This window comes from Aphis gossypii, chromosome 2 (genome assembly GCF_020184175.1).
Source record: "Aphis gossypii isolate Hap1 chromosome 2, ASM2018417v2, whole genome shotgun sequence".
NCBI classification, from domain to species: Eukaryota; Metazoa; Arthropoda; class Insecta; order Hemiptera; family Aphididae; genus Aphis; species Aphis gossypii.
In genome coordinates this window covers 40,473,914-40,491,704 of record NC_065531.1, presented here as the reverse complement: position 1 = coordinate 40,491,704, position 17,791 = coordinate 40,473,914, and the positions used below count along the sequence as shown (strand labels likewise).

At 31.2% G+C, this 17,791-nt stretch overlaps 1 protein-coding gene and 1 long non-coding RNA gene across 2 annotated transcripts in view; one reads left to right on the top strand and one right to left on the bottom strand.

Moving 5' to 3' along the window:
* LOC114124556 (CCR4-NOT transcription complex subunit 6-like) overlaps window positions 1-17,791 on the bottom strand; it is a 56,236-nt gene that overhangs the window by 9,016 nt on the left and 29,429 nt on the right. Inside the window, exons 6-9 of the mRNA XM_027987851.2 lie at window positions 5,056-5,124; window positions 4,801-4,958; window positions 3,110-3,264; window positions 1,319-1,470 (exon numbers count right to left, since the gene is read on the bottom strand). Of these exons, the coding sequence (XP_027843652.1) occupies window positions 1,319-1,470; window positions 3,110-3,264; window positions 4,801-4,958; window positions 5,056-5,124 (534 nt within the window). The remainder of the gene's footprint in view (window positions 1-1,318; window positions 1,471-3,109; window positions 3,265-4,800; window positions 4,959-5,055; window positions 5,125-17,791) is intronic.
* The window catches only part of LOC126550162 (uncharacterized), a 42,611-nt gene that overhangs the window by 12,642 nt on the left and 12,178 nt on the right, over window positions 1-17,791 (top strand). The window lies entirely within an intron of this gene.

The following is a 17,791-nucleotide window of genomic DNA, read 5'->3' as shown; positions in this document are numbered from 1 at the left end:
CGTATACTTATAATTAATATACACCTTGAAAAGAACGCTTTTTTTAATGTGAACACGCATGTATATACACGTGATATAATATCATATATATACATATATATATATGGGGATATGTATTATAACGTATCTATTAGTGTTTTTTAAGTCAAATTGCGTCTATACAAGTGTATCATTATAACGATCACTTGTTTAGCGTATTAAAAATCTAATACGTACATCATTTTCTACGTATATTATTTTAACAAGTGCGCGATTGAAACCGAAATCTTTGAATAGTAATAATATATAGTATTATATTATAATATACGCTCTTATTATTGGAAATTACGTCAAAATACGGGCGGAATATACGAAATATAAACAATCTATACTTCGGCTCGGTGTCCGTCCGGAGCAATATATATTGACCTATTCAATTGCTAATGACGACCCCAGGGCCCGACTGACTTTCACTTATTATTATCATTATACACGTCGTCTCCGCGCCGATCATAATGCTATTATATTATTATTATTATACGGGGGGGTACAACATTATACACGAGTTAACGATTCTATTGATCATCGTCTAGCGAGCATTATTATCCTACATAATTCCAAACTATATATTACTATATTTATAATATACACATTGGAGTTAACGGGCGCGTATATACCTATTGCAAGTACCTATATAGATGATATATACTATACATACATATAATGAGTATATATTATACGCGTGTGTGTGCGTGTTGGCAATAACGCGCAAGTATGTAATGGGCGTTATCGACTTATCGTATAGCGCGAAATCTTTTACTTATATCCTTGAAATGAGTATATTATACATATGTATATAAATAAATATATACCTATATGTCGATATATGCACACACTTGCGTGTGTGTATTCGAGTTAATCGAAACGCGCGATGATAAACGTTTATTGCGACCGCGAGGAGGCCTATATTTTACGCGTATCTTCATTGCACGCGAAACGAACGCGGGAATTATGAATATTCTGTTTGCAATCGTACATCAAAACGTTGTTCATTAATATGCAAGTACCTATATATATATACAAATAATACACAAAGTATACGTGTACTATTCACAGACGTATATGATATAAGTATATATAACCGGTGCATCGGTACTCGTATTTATAATATATAAATATATATATATGTGTGTGTGTACGTGTGAGTACGTTTCAATATATTCTATACTCTGCAGCCCGACGAAACTAATATTATACACTACATAAATAATGTATTTATATTTGTATAAGTCCATATATAATATATAAATAAAAACTACACCTGACGTAGTCAACTTACAGTTTTCCCATGCGGTTTCGTTCGTTTTCAATAAGGCGGCCAGACCAATGTTATCCCTGGGCATGACTCGGTTTAACATGTCATCTGAACCACTCGAATTGGCCATTGCCAGTTGATTGAATTCTATCAGATGTTCTTTGATTAATGTAAATCTAAAAAAAAAAAAAACGCAAATAGTTAAACAGTATACACGTTGAAATGTCGTTCACGTTACAGAGAACAAACGTAATTTGATTAAAAACAATTAATAAAATATAAGTAAGTAGTAAGTGCCTATTAAATAGTTGACGTACAAGACATTATTACCTATAGCATACTCTCCCGACTTATGAAAAAAAACTAAACAAGATCGCCGACTATACGTAATTTACCTACTTTTCTGAATACGAATAAAACTTATAAATTCTATACAGCTGGGCTTTATTGAGTCATAATTATGTGTTTACTATTTAAACCTAATTGCCAAAAAACCGGGTTTAATCATACACAATATATAATATATAAACTATTGTTAATAAGGCAAACGATAAAAACTATAGGTATATAAAAAAATTACCGATATAAATATGTATAAAACATTTAAACATCACATTTGAAAAACGTTCAACGCTGCAGGATGATGTTTTTCTTTAAATATAGTATATACAATATACACATCATATATAATATATTAGTAAGTTTAATAATATCTAAGCATAAGACGTATATTTATATAATATATTATGTCTAAATTAGGTATACAGCGACCGTTCCAATCGGTTTTACTATTTCTACGCCAACCTCTTTAGTAGTCAACTGCAGAAGCGTTACAACACATTATTGTACACGTTGACAGCAAATCGAACAGTTAAAACTCGTCTTCGTTAGGCCGTTTAACAATGCCCCTAAAATTGTAAGTACGCCACTGCCAGCAGTAGAAGACAGCAAGAATAAGATGAATTTTTTAAACCCTGCAAAACCATGTGTTCTTAAAAATTATGAACGGCCGACACATTTTTACGAATAATACACACATATACATAGAGTGATCAAACCAATACACATCATATTCGAAAGCAGAATATATTTTGATACATAAAGAAATCGGATTAAACGCGAACTTTAAGTTAATTAAATACAAGCCTCAGATTGGTTGTAAAATATTAAAGAATATGCATATTTTTATTTACACCAAACTTCAAAAATGCACATAATAACATGCATCAAAATACTTGGGAAATGGTAATTTTTATATTTTATTAATGCTGCAAAAATACAAAAAAATTTAATACGTTTATGCATTTTAAGATAATTAGCATTTACTTTACTGTTAAATTAATATTCTCAACTCTCCCATAGTTCCCTTGATATTTTACAAGTATAATTATACAAAGACGGTCGATATGGATTTTATCAAAGTTGTGTTCAAATAAAATACGAATGTACCTTATTATAACAAAATATGAAATTAATTCATGTAGTTCTGCAAAGAAAACAAATTGACAAAACACCGACCACCCAAAATAATCTGTCCAAGAGCGATTGTCATCATGATTTTATGCCGATCAGAAGTGGTCTAGGATTCGTTTCCAATATTGGAAATCTGAAGGATATATTATATGTATATATAACAAACACGTATTTAATTGGTATAAGTTATCAAACCTGATGCATGTGTGTCAAAAACCGCTTATAATTATAAATGGAGCCATGTACCCCAAGGCTCTGACACAAGTCATGACCACAACCAGAACATAAAACATGATATATATATATATTGTACACAGTGGTGAATAATAATGATATACTAACTTGATCGCTCGGAAGAATATTGCACATCCATCTACTCGCTTACGGTCGTTTTCGGACATAGTCTTAGCTCTTGACTTGGGGGAGAATACACCATCGTAGCCGTCCTTCTTAAGCTCCGGCAAAAAGAAATTGTAAAATTGATCCGTTTCGACCTCCTGAAAATGCAAACAAGTTCATTATACTTATAATTTTTGAAGTTGTCAAAGTCTATTATGTCTATGTGCGGTAAATACTGCATATTGAGATGACGAAAATAAATAAATTATTAGTTAACAATCATTGCAATTTTATTATTAATGATTTATTGTGAACACATATATACATTATACATACAATGTTATTGGTCAACCGGATTGAACACAATTTATCGTATTTTTATTCATAGGTATACCAAATACCAATACTACATAAATATCAGCTACTACCATCGATTATAAAATACAAGTATTTATAATCTATGCAACACTAAAACTGTAATACAGTGTACAATGTACATACCTAATCGCAGGTAAGATGTGCGCGTGACACGCGTACACATTAAACTGCAAAAATTATAAAATTAAAATTCCACCTGCAGTTTAGTCCTTTAACAATAATTGTATTGAACATAAGTAAAATTGTTTTTAAAAATTCGGCTAGACCTAAAGCACATATTGAAAGTAGTAATTGAAATATTATCATTATAGATCCTTTCAAAATAATTTAAATTAAATTTTATAAAACCAACAATAATTTTAAATTATAAGATCCTGTTAGTTTTGTATATGATGCAGAATATATATATATATATGTATACATATTTTTAATCATAAGATACCTACAGCTTTTGGGATAAAAAGATCTATCTAAAAAGTTCATATGTTATACCGATCTGTAAATTTAGAAATCTAGTATATTGTTGTAAAATTGAATTTATGTAATTAAGTACACAGCACTAAATTAAAACTATATATAATGCACAATATCATAATTTATTTTTAGTTCTATATAAATACTAAAGTATAGAACTTCATACTCGTTAAATTAGAAAAATATAAGTTATAGCGGTAACCAGGGTTGTAGAAAGAAACGTTTTTAAACGTTTAAAACGTTTTTTTAATATGATTAAACAATCTTTTAATTTTTTTTTTTTTGTGTAAAATGCTTTTTTCGTTTGGCTTAAACTTTAAACAGTTATAATAATATAGTTATAATATAAAGTTTTTTAATAATCTTTTTTTTACTTCAGGGCAAGTATTTTTAAACATATGTTTAAAACACTTGACAACCCTGGTGGTAACTGTAACTGTATCAGTAACTCAAATAGTTGAACACAATATTAAAATTAAAATTAAATCATTAAATTCTATCTCATTAAAATTGATTTTATTTAATCCTGTGATAGAATTGTTTAAGCCCTAACACTGTAAAACAATCTTTAAATTATAAATAACTAAGATAAATTAAAATGCTTGTAGCTAATGGCCCGTTACCAGATCAGTTTTTATAAATAAAAAATACTTATCATATAATTGCTACAATACGTATAATAGGTACATCGTATAGATTACATTATATAAATAAAAAAATAATCATTATGTTTTGTAACCTTTACAAAATATGTTATGTCTATAGAATATATGTGTCGAATTTGTGAGTTAAGAGTAATTAACTAAATTAAGAATAAACAATTTAAAAGTCTAAACACGTACTTGTAAAGTGATAATGTCGGCAGTATAATGCCGGATTTCGCCTAAAATGACTTTTTTTCTGTAATCCCAGGAAAGGGCCCAAGATGGACAGTATCCATACATCTGAGTAGTAGCATATTTTTCGCATAAAACATTATAACACATCACCGTAACTGGACCTGTAACATTGAAAAAGATTAAAAATATAGATTTTAAAACAAGTAATACGTATTTATAAATAAATTATAATTATTATAGCACACTATGGTGACTTACAGGAGGGAATATTCTTGTTCGGTCTAGATAAAGGTATCCATGGTCTTCCCGGAGGCACAGGTACTCTCACTGTAAAAAAACAACAAAAAAATAAAATTATAGTAATAAATATAGACAGAAATTAATAATATGATTAAAATCACTTAAATGTTTAACAACAGTAACAAATTTAAACGCACAAAAAAGCAACTGTATGTCTGTATATATATAATAATAAGTAATAGTAAGTGATATGATTTCTTTTTTTCGTCCGATTATTAATCGTGTCAAAGGACTTATATTCCTGGCGCACACACGATACCCTCTGCCACTGCAGTCGCGTGAAAGTCTTACACAGTCACATCACCGCCATGCAGAACGAAAAAAAAGTAATCGTAAAAATCGGTTTCGACAATAATAAAAATAATAACATATTATTAGGTCTAAATGAATTCATTCGCAATCTATTAACACACAAACCAACACATTGTACTCGGCGGTACAAAAACGTCATTCATACACTGCACACTGGAAGCGGGGTTATTGAAATATTTATTGTCGATATTAACTCGTCTAAATCGAAATTAAAGACACACATTATACTTTACACACGTCATCATAACTCGATATGTATATATATATATATATTATGATAAACGCATGTGTACGTATAAGTACAAACGCCTTATGTCACACGTGTATATATATATTATACATGGGGAAAAAAGAGAGAAAGACACACACGCACGGACTGTCGTCTTGTAGTCCGTATAGGCAATTATATATTAATTTCTAGACAAAATCGTCTATACATATTATATAAAATATATTAATTTAGTCTCGTCGAATCGGATTGAAAATCGTGTTTAGTAATATATATACATATATTCATTGAGAATTACGTATGCCAAGCGTGTGCAATCTCGTTAATTTTTCTTTATTTATACGATCGCATGTGTACACTGTACATACATATGTATAAAATAGAAGTGCGCGCTTGATGTCGATCAGCCAATAAATTAATTTGTAAACGCGAGCGGGCCCGTCTGTCACCTCCTTATCCCACCCCTTCAAAAAATCAACACAACTATAAGTTCTCTCGTCGAATAGTAATTGACTATTTATACGTATAAATGACACATCATACGTCAGACGTACATATGTATAATATGTATGTGTGTGTATACTTTTAAAGAAGTCAAGTCAAATCGCACGATACTCATTAAATATAATATTTACATTATAAATAATTATAATTTATGTAATAAAAGTACATAAAAATCAAATTTCCCGTTAGGCCGTTTGTCACAATTACTTCGGTCCACTTTAGCCGGCTACAAATAAGCAAGAAATAAAATAATTTAACGTAATCGTCGCACTAGAACGAACGATGATTTATACATAATATATAAGAATAACGAGTATCATTGATTACCTAGATATAATATAATTATTTCTCATTATAATATTGTGTATTATAAGTTATTTATAAATTATAATTAATGCATATTATATATAAGTCAAAAAAGTGCAGTTTTGATTTCAAGCTATCAAACAGATTGGTACGACGATTAAACATTCAGACCAGTAAAAAAAAAAAAAAAATCGAGAACAATTATTAAAATGATAAAATTCTTTCTATCCGCACTGATAAATATATTAATTATATTTTTTTTACGCGTTATAATATATACATAACAAGTCAAGAGAGAGCGTGCGCGCGCGTCTGCCAACTCCATTGTGTCCTCTCGTCACCACGTATGGTTATGAGTTTATGAAAAAATAAATATTTTTTAAAAAAAAATACAAACAATCACGGCAAGCCATATTCGTATGTAAACACAGAATGCCCGGCAAAGATAATAATATTATACTCCGTATATAGGTGCAGTGTAATAATAACAATAATAATTATTATTACTATATATATTTACTATAATATGGCGTCAAATGAGCGCTGACAAGCGGTCGACGGTCCTCCGAGCCTGATTTCGACACATTATAAATATATTACAATGTGGATACGTGACGCGCAAAAACAATAACGCGCGTAATATCACGCACACGATCTTCGTATACGTTTATCGGCTACCAGTGTTTTATAACCGTATATACAAGGTGATTATGTTAAAAGGTAAACGCTCGTTTTATCGAAAAGGTTTAACGTCGTTAAATGTTGAAATATTTTATTTTACACGATTGAGGTCATTATAAATTATAAAACGACATTTTTGAAGACAAATTATAATTTATAATAAATAAAATCAATATATTTTTTACTATTTTTACAGTTATTACCATTTTTTTAAGTTTATACTTTTTTGAATGAAACAGTATGCAATATTATTAATATCATATATCATAGTACTCTGAAGCAGAATATTTTTCCACGAATTTTGATACAAAAAATTACTCCGCTTGTCAGTGTATACTTAAAAATATGTCTTTAATTAACTAACTATTTGTTCAAAATCCGATTTATATATTTTTATTTATATTGAAATTCTCAGAAAAATAGTTTGCTTCGAATCGGAAATTTGAAATTAAAAATGTATGCTGTCGGCTGTCATTCAAAAATGTTGTTTTTTTTTAATTACTTTACACTTTAAAACTGTTTTCAAGAAAATTAGAGTTTACCTTTAAAAGGATCACGCTGTATACCTACACCACATCAAGTCATTGCCGTATTATTATTATCGCTTTACTCGTCTTTATATTGTTTGTTTTGTTTTGTATATTTTTGTTGTTTTGTTCTCCCGTGTCAGATCCGACGAAAACTGTCCGTTACGCGAGCGCGTGTTCTAATCCATCCGACCACACGATGAGTCGCCTGAATAACCGTTTTTCGACGCACGCCCGGAGCGGCAAGGGGACATCATCGCGTTGACGACGACCCATGCAAAATCGCACGCGCGTTTTCACGGCGACTTAAGCATGGACCCGTAAAGTTGTTGAACCCGATGACCAATAAACCCATTTCTGTTTTATTTTTTATAATTTTTTTTTCGCTGTTTTACCACGTCAATCAATTATTTGGTTATTTCGTGACGGACAAATTGCGACGTGGGGCGCCCGCTCAGTATAGGTATAACGTGCAGCCACGTAGATCCGACGACAACGACGATGACTTGTATACGTCACCGTATATTTTTATTTGTCGATAATTATTACGATTTATATTGTTTTACTCGTACGCGGATCGTCAAAGTTAATGTTATGTTAAAAAATTCAGGTCAATTGTTAACTTTTTTTTTTAATTATTATTATTATCAAGACGATAAAATATTATTGTTATACCGTATCGGTTTAATAAACGTTATACATCACGCGTGACAATTTATAAACAAGCACATATTATTATAATACATTATTAGTTATAACTATATATATTAGTTATTACATACCACGACTGAACTAACCAATATTTTTGTACTCATTTAATTAAAAATTACATTCTTATATGTTTTTGATGTCATAAGTAAATAAAAAGTGAAATAAAATATTACGTCAAGCGGCGAGCTATAATAATTGAAATTCAAACTTTGAAAAGTCATTTATGATTCTTCAGACATCTCAGATATACATTAGGAATATCAGATATTTCGATAAACATTTTATTCGCTTACGGTATTCTGCATGCCGGTGTTTTAAATGTATAAGGGCGAATAACCGAAATTCTAACGTTGTATAGATAACGGGACAAGGTTAAAATACTAGATTTTGGCGAGTCTACGCATGTGTGCGTCAAAACCTGTGCAGCACCCGAACAACCATTGAATAATGTATAGGTAGGGATATATATATATATATTATGCATGTATAATTTTGGAACATCATTGGGTCTTTAAATATGGAAATTATATTACGTATAAAATACAACAAAAACTGCAAACGCATTGGTATAGGTCTGGTCGTATTATATACCTGTACAATATTATATATAAAGCAGCTATAGCCTATAGGCCAACCATAATGGATATAAATTGTTTTACCGTTAGTATTTTGCAACTCGAATAATAATTATGGATTTTGATCTTTTAAATTTTAATAATAGCGAACAAAAATATACAATGCGTAAATTCAATCGTTCCCGTTCTACATATGCAATTCGATTTAATTTTTCAACAAAATCAAACTTGTTAAGTAGGTATATTATCTACCTCATAAAGTCATAACTAAATGCTTTTAATATAATATATAGTTATTATAAGTATTAAACTATAACATATATATTATGTATATTCAAAGTACAGATCCAATACCCTTATAAATCTGCGTACTTATTTTATTACATCTTGTGAAATGATTTAACATATTATTTTAATAAAAAAAGATAAATACATTATAAATCAAGAAATAGAGAGTAAAATATACTGCAATCAGATGTACATATGATATTACCAGTATAATGCGTGGGATATGAGAAATTGGTTCGTTTGATATAGAAAGTGAGACGAATAAAATTATAATATTGCTCTCCCGATCTCTAGCCAATTGTAAACATACTTACTGTAGCCTGCACGTTTTTTAAAATAGTTCCTTTTCTTAACCCCTACCCTTCTAAATAGTTTATAGAAACTGATTTACAAGATTTTGGCATAGCTTGAATGTGAAAGCATAAATAAAATAAGAAATATTAAGATAAATCATGTTTTTTTTATAATTTCCAAACATTACATTTCACGATTTCTATTTAATTTGTTTGTACCTAATGCATTTCAAAAATATTATGCGCAAAGGCTTTATGCGAAATATCGTTGGCTGATAAGAAACTATAAACAAAATACTCATTTAAACTGGGATTTACGACAGTCAACGAGACTTACTGCATGAAATATGAATCATATTATTCTGATAATATAACGTAATATAACTATTAACTTCGCAATAGTCCAGTCTTGGCCAAAGTGGCTTAAAGCCGTTGTTCATTTAAAAAACATAACATAATAAAGAATGAGACACACCAATCATACTACTTCAATTTGCTCGAAATAGCCGAATAGATTAAGGTAATAAAGTCACACCTATATACTGTGTAAATGTATATTATCATAGATTAAAATGTATAGTACCTAACTATAGTCTATATTTAATCTATAGTATTGTATGTGATAAAAATATGATTATAGAAAGAAAACAATAATATTAAACAAAATTTTTTCAATATATATGTTTGTCGAAATCAAAAATTATTACATAGAAATTTAATAACTCCCAATATATACGTGTATACACTTACAATAAGCATTAGACACAGTTCAGAGCCGCGTTTTTCTTTTGTGTAATTTACAATTGTTTCGTAAACACAAAAACGTTTAAGATAATTTTCAATTTCTAGTTTGTTTCATTCACGATGCGATTGGTACACACAATGATATAGTATAATATATATAGATTGTAATGATTGTATCGACGAAATTTAGCCAAGAAGAAAACGAACGATATATAGAAATCACGTGTTTTCACATTATTTATACAGCAGCTATATATACATATAATACGCATGATACCTGCCATGATGTGTATATTATTATATAGATATATATGCAGCTGCCGATGCCTGATGTGTTTTTATAATGAACGTTTATATAAAATGTCACCGCTTTTAATTCGTGGGTGAAGGGAGGGGTGTGGGGTACACGCAGTGGTTGATACGAATGCGACGACGAGAGACGTTTCCAGCTATTGTCAAATCGGAACGGAGAAGTGAGTGAAAGTAGGCGAATTATAATGAGAAAGTCAAACTGAACCACCATTACAGCGGTTTGCTCCACATTTAATGTTGTTCGGTGAGCGTGTGTATAAACAGACGCGCACCTGCTATCACGGGCAGCATCATAACGAGAGAATTTCTTTTTGTTTTGTTTCACACGACAATGTCAACACGACTTGCGCGAACACATCACAAACACACACACACACACACACACACTACCAAATCACAGGATTCCGTCCAAAAACAACAAAAACAATAACAGAGCAAACGCTCTCTCCGCAAGACCGAGACGCGGCTCAACCCGAAATCAGTTGCACGAAACTAGATTACAATAATAATCTCTTAACGCTGCCTCATCAGCAACAGTTGTGGTTTTTTTACTCATAGACTTTCGTCGTATATCCGCGAACGGAGATAATAAACCGTGCCGTTGAATACATATATATATGCTTACATACATTTCTTATTATGTAGTACCATTAGTGCAGTATACCTACGCCTAACCTATACGAATTATTTTTTAAATCGTAATTGGAAACGATTATTATAATCGTTAAAATAGTATTCGACTGCGAACAACAATAGTGGGTATAGTACCTACTATTAACCCGGATGTGCGTGTAGTGCGCAATTACAACACCAAATAGTCACGGCCGGGCTGAGAGGTGCAGTGGCTTATATCCATACACCTATATAATATAATATACACTATAGGCACATAAAAAGGTATGACGGGTGTTGGCAGAGTTAGCTTGACCGCAAGTCCACGTCATGGTTTCAGCGGATAACCGAAACGGCGTTTTTCGCCTCAAACACTCCACTTGGGTACAAAATAAAATAAAATAGCATAAAAGGATCATTTGCATGTTTTCATGTAGATTTACTACGTATATAATTGATCATTAGACACTAATAAATAATTGATAAATCGCACTAATAGTTCGCATTAGCGCAGGGATAATATACGCTTAAACACATATCAGACTAGATTTTTTTGTTTTTAACAAAACTGGAGTAAATAGCAAATATGGTTTTGTATAATGTATACTGTTTACACAATATAGTATTATACGCATAAATATATCGTATATATTTATACCTAATGTACATGGTGCATTGTCATAAATCGTATTGTTCTACTAAAGTTAAATAAAAAATAATGAATCATTAAAAAAATATAAAACATTACTCAGCATCATGAATAGATAACAAAATATATCTACACCTAGTTTTTTTTTAAGTTTGTTATTTATTTCGTAGATTATTTTATTTAGTTTTTTTCCCTACAAATATATTTAACCAGGTTAAAAATTTATTGCATATCGCGAGGATTTATTTTGATTAGTACTCTTCCCTGTAATTACCTGTACTGATATAATTTGCTCACTTCTATGGGCAATTCTTAGCCGCCTGCTCTTGAGGCGTAATTCGAGAAATTATTAAAAATCAGTCGTCGCCGTAATAATGAATGATCGGCAGTATTGGTATAAAATTCAAATACGAAAAAATTGTAATTGGGGGGTAATTATTATAGGCCATGTGTATGAGTTATATAAAAAAAAAATACTAACAACGGTTTTAAAATAACGGAAATTCCAGTTATATTGATTATGCGTTTTATCGATAGCATAAAAATGTAAAATACCTAATTAATACGCACCTCCTACTATAATAACATTGGCAAACTACCTATATTGATATTATAATAAAAAATAAAATATAGGATATGTATGAATTTGAAATTAAAAACAACATTTTCGTGTAAAATATTAGATATGTTTTTCTTTAAAACTATACAATAAGATATTATTATAAAGTTTGAGGTACCTAATAGCTTCAATATCACAATCAATAAATTCAAATAATAAAAATAAAGACATTCTGAGAATTTATTGTAATAAAATAAAAAATAAGATAGGTACATAGTGATTTTATGATTAGTATACTTCTACTATATAGTAAATTAATATAGCGAAACTAATTAATGAAATGTAATTTATTAAATATCTAACAGTATGATACTCTATTGAATAATGAAAATTATCGTTTTCAACTTGTCGTACTTATTTTGTTCTTCGATGATTGATAATACACACAATACACAATAAACACTTATACAGACAGATAGCATCACTCCATAATAAAACAATCGTTTTAATTTTTTTTTTATATATATCAGTCACATTAATTAGAATATTCTGCATTCTATTTCATACTCATTACATAAAAAAATCTGTAAAGCAGTGTGTTTATTTATCCCACGTTAAAATACTTATTACTTATACACAATACATATTTTTAACGCGTATTGATCCATCTAAAAGTAGGTATTTAAGGACAAAGTAAAAAAATATACACCACGTTAAAATCTCAAACATACAAAAACAACGAAATTATATTTTAAAATCACAACTAACGCGTACTTATATATTATACTACATATATAATTTAAAATATGGATATTATATGCCAGTACGCGCGTGTCTCTCAAAGCGCCTCATTATTGTATTAATACCTACTCAACAAGAGGAATGTATAAATATTAATTTTCAGTGAAAATACGTGTGTACCTAGACACATAAAAGACTAATCCGAGACAAAGTCTTAATAAACGAATTTCGTAAAGTCGACTCGACTCCAAAAAAGTATACCACATACAGCAACTGCAACGATTAAGACTATACAATAACGAAAACGACGTATAATATAACAATATTTATAACAGGTACCTACTACATATAGTAAAAAATATAAATACGTGTATTAATATTAATAACCAACACAAAGTTACACACGTTATAGTGTAACTTTGATATTGTTCAAAAATGTCAGTTGTAAGCGAAAGTCTACTCGTATATAATCGAGAAAAATCAAAAACAAAATCACAAATTTCTTAATCGTCATCGTCTAAGTACGCACGCGGGTACATAATGTATAGTAGTTTCTCCGTCGTCGGTTCTCGTCAAAAATGTTCGGGCACGACATTATATTATTATTATACTATATACTATATTATACATTAGTATACATATACATCGTATAATAATAATACACACTATAATATGCAATATGCGTCCGACGGGGCCCCCTTACATAAGCCGCGTATTATACTTTGTTCCGACCGTGCGTCGTCCATCACGACTAATTAATATTCCCGTAGCGCAGTAGTGAAACGCAGATTATACATATATATAATATTATTATACCAGCGATACTCGAAAGTCCTGCGGAGCCGAACCGTCTCGTCGCCGCTGCCGTAGTTCCGACGCACAATTGTTATCGCCATTGTATATTATTATTATATGTTATTACTATATATGTGTTTCACAACGTCGTATCATCCACCGCCGATGCGGTTTTTTGTTTAACTTGTTTCCCGTCTTTTGAACCGCGTTTATAACAGCATAATCGTACATATGATAATAACAATAATATAATAATAATGTACACATATAATAATAATATAATATACGACAACAGAGTGGTAAACAACTCCGACACACACGGCCAATCCCTCGTGTTTGGGTTCGGTGAACTTGAGTGTGCTCCGATTGTTATTGTTTTTTGGAGGCGTCTTCGGAAAAAGTGGGCGCAAGCGTGGGTCTCCTCCACACACACACACACACACACACAATGCACTTGCACATATATACATATTATATACGCAGCAGCAGCACAATAGTAACGCGAGACGCATTGTCGTAGTTCTTTGATTTTCAAAAGATTTTAATAATATATAATATTTCCTACGCGGAAGCGCAGCGGTACCTGCAGATATAACACTGGAGATAAAGGTCACGACCGGGGTCAAAAGCTCCGATGGCGACGGTGGGTAACTATATCTGCGAGAGTTACTCTCGTTACTATTGACTACCTATATGGCTATACATTTATCTATAAAATATACAGGACACAAAATCCGCTGATGATTGAAGTGATGATAGCGTCACATTTCGCCATAGGTACCCCCTGCGCCCCGATGACGGTCAATAAACATTACACGCACTGCTCAACTACGATCTACAGTGGCGACGGGACAGATCTATATCACACGTTTTAATATCGTACTTATTTATATACATTATTAAATGCGTACAGGCTATAAATAGGTGCTTTCACTGACGGTGCACGAGGGTGTTTGGATGTTACGGGGGGCGGTAGTGGAGAGCCGTTGGGTCGTATCGGGGTCAAGAGGGAAAAAAGTGGTGATAATAACGAAGTAAAAAAACGTACCCGTTTCGCCAGAAATAAAAAAACAAAACACTTTCTCCAGCCAGTGAAAACCGAACGTGAACACACATCACCGCAATATAATATAATATGTATATATACTATTTATACCTATACGTGTATATGGTATGTATTTACCGATGGAGCAGGCTATAAAGTCAGTAAACACACTATATAGAGAACGTATATATACGCGTAAATATAATAACAAATACAAACAAGCAATACACGCACGAGATGTTATATGTATATGCTGTAGGTATATACACATATTTAGGTCAACACGAAAACGATATGGGAAAAAAGTGCATCAATTTCGTCACACTGCAATCTCCGGCACCTCTCGCTCACACGACGAGTCGCCCGCCATCTTATATATATAGTTATATACACGCGTATACCTATATGTGTGTTATAAATTATAATATATAGTAATTTACGACGCACGCACGCTGCCAGGTCCGCCATAGGTACCCACGGTTAACCGTGTACATAAATATATACGTATATATAATACTTATTATACACAAGTGGATTGCCCCGGCAGAGAACTCGCGACCCGCCCGGAGGCTGCTGTGGCGAGAGCGCGAGTGTCGGAGTGTGCATACGCATTATTCGTCGTGACACGCTGGTCCTTCGCGTACGACGACGATTGACCTTCGTCCCTCATCGGACGACGACCGCATCGCGTCGTTCTTTCGCCACATATTATTATATCGCACACGATATACGAATAATGTGACGCAAAAACGTCTAGTCGCAAACGAGTAACGACATCATGCTATATAGCTTAGGTTAGGTACCTACTATATAACCTATAACCTAAGTTTTATATAATAAAAATGCGGGATCAAGTAAGTGTGACTTATGGCATTTTCGCACACCCAGTTCAGTGATTCCCAACTACCCTATACATAGTTACATGCCTTATAATATTTTATGTGCACAGTAAAATGCGTGACGGGAAACGACAGAATAACTATACATTTCTTGAAGCTAAGATTCGTATAAAATACAGTGAACTTATGGTTCTCCCGAAATTTCTTAAATCGGATTATTTAACGAAAGGTATAATATTATATAGCATTTGTAATGAAAATGTATGGGGCTCCTTTCTGCAGTCTGCAGTACGCGTGTACGAGAAAAAAATAAATGGCGTTCGACGTGGAAAGCGGTGAAAAAAAAATGAAAGTGTCTGCGGACACGGACCCCACACAATACAATTCTCGACGGCACATTTTTACTACACGCTAAATTATATATACATTTCGTCCGTGCGAAGTCGATTAGAATTAATAGTTGGTCGCCCGCCCACACAATATACGATCTCTAGTTTTGTTGTGCCATTATTATTATAATTTTCTTCAATTAACTTCGTTTTTTTTCTCTACTATTTTTTTTTTTTTGTTTTGTTTTGTTTTTGTATCATTTTGACGAGAACGAGTACGTTTGATCGAACACAACACGCGCTGCAACGTTTACCGCCGACTCCCATTATGTTATTATTATTATTAATATTATTAAACTTGTTAACACACAACCCAAGATCGCTGCGAGTTTCCGCGAACAATAACTCTCGCCTACAAACGCCCACCAATCACCTATATTTTATACACTATTATATTATTATTTGTTATTATATAGATATATACTACGCTATACGGTAAACGACGATCGATAACTTTGTTTCTAATAAAAATTGATTTTGTACCGGATCGTCACGAGATCGCAACCTCAATTGATATATTGTAATATCTTTTATATAATATATATGGTATATTATAATATTATTTGGCTGAAAATTGCAATTGAATCCAATTTAAGGTATACCTCTGTATATTGTTATAAATTAAGAGTTACTAACAGCATACATAGGTACACTAAAACATCTAATACAAACAGCGTAGCTGAAAGAAATAAACACCGATTATGTTATTATATTATAACTTGATATATAATATGTACAACTCGGTTCATAAATTAATTAATGCAGATTACAAAAACGTACGGAACTTAGGTTATTTTGAAAATTCGACACGTTTTTATCGTTTTTTACGCAAGTACGCAATTAAAAAATCATATTTACCTACACATATGAACGGTCAAGACGTCATATTCGAGTTCATGGTTACATTATTAAAGACAGTTTATCAATTACAGTTAATCATTTTTTAACGCCAACATAAAAAGTACAGATTTTAAACAATAATATTCTAGTCAAAAATCAAAACAAGAATTCACACCTAACGAAAATTCCATATAAAGAAAAGTACACTGCACCTATTTTTTCATGCGAGTGCAAAATTTTACATCAACACAAAGATTGACTGATCGTCTTCTTCGTTTATTAACAATGTCAAAATTTAAACGTATAATTAAAACCCATATACTCAAGTACACAATACGAGTATACCAAGTTTGTTCAAAGCTTAAAACCATATAATTATATACTAATATAATATTTAAACATTATTTATTTAACGTTGATATCATACACTGTAAAAAAATATACCAGGAAAGATTAAATTACATTATACAAAAAAAAAGATGTAAATGATAAATTAGACAAAAAATACAAAGCTTGGGAAAATATTTTATTTTTAATTTAATTTCTTATTTTAAAAAATAAACATTACTACTATTGTGCAAATAACCATATAAATTGTTTAGATTTCTCCAATTTTATACACCTAATGCGTAATTAATATACAGCAATCAATTGTATAAATATTAGTACAAAGGAATCTTGACTTTTGAATAAGTCCATCTAAAGTTTTACGAATTGTTTTATAGGCCTAAATCTGAAGTTTG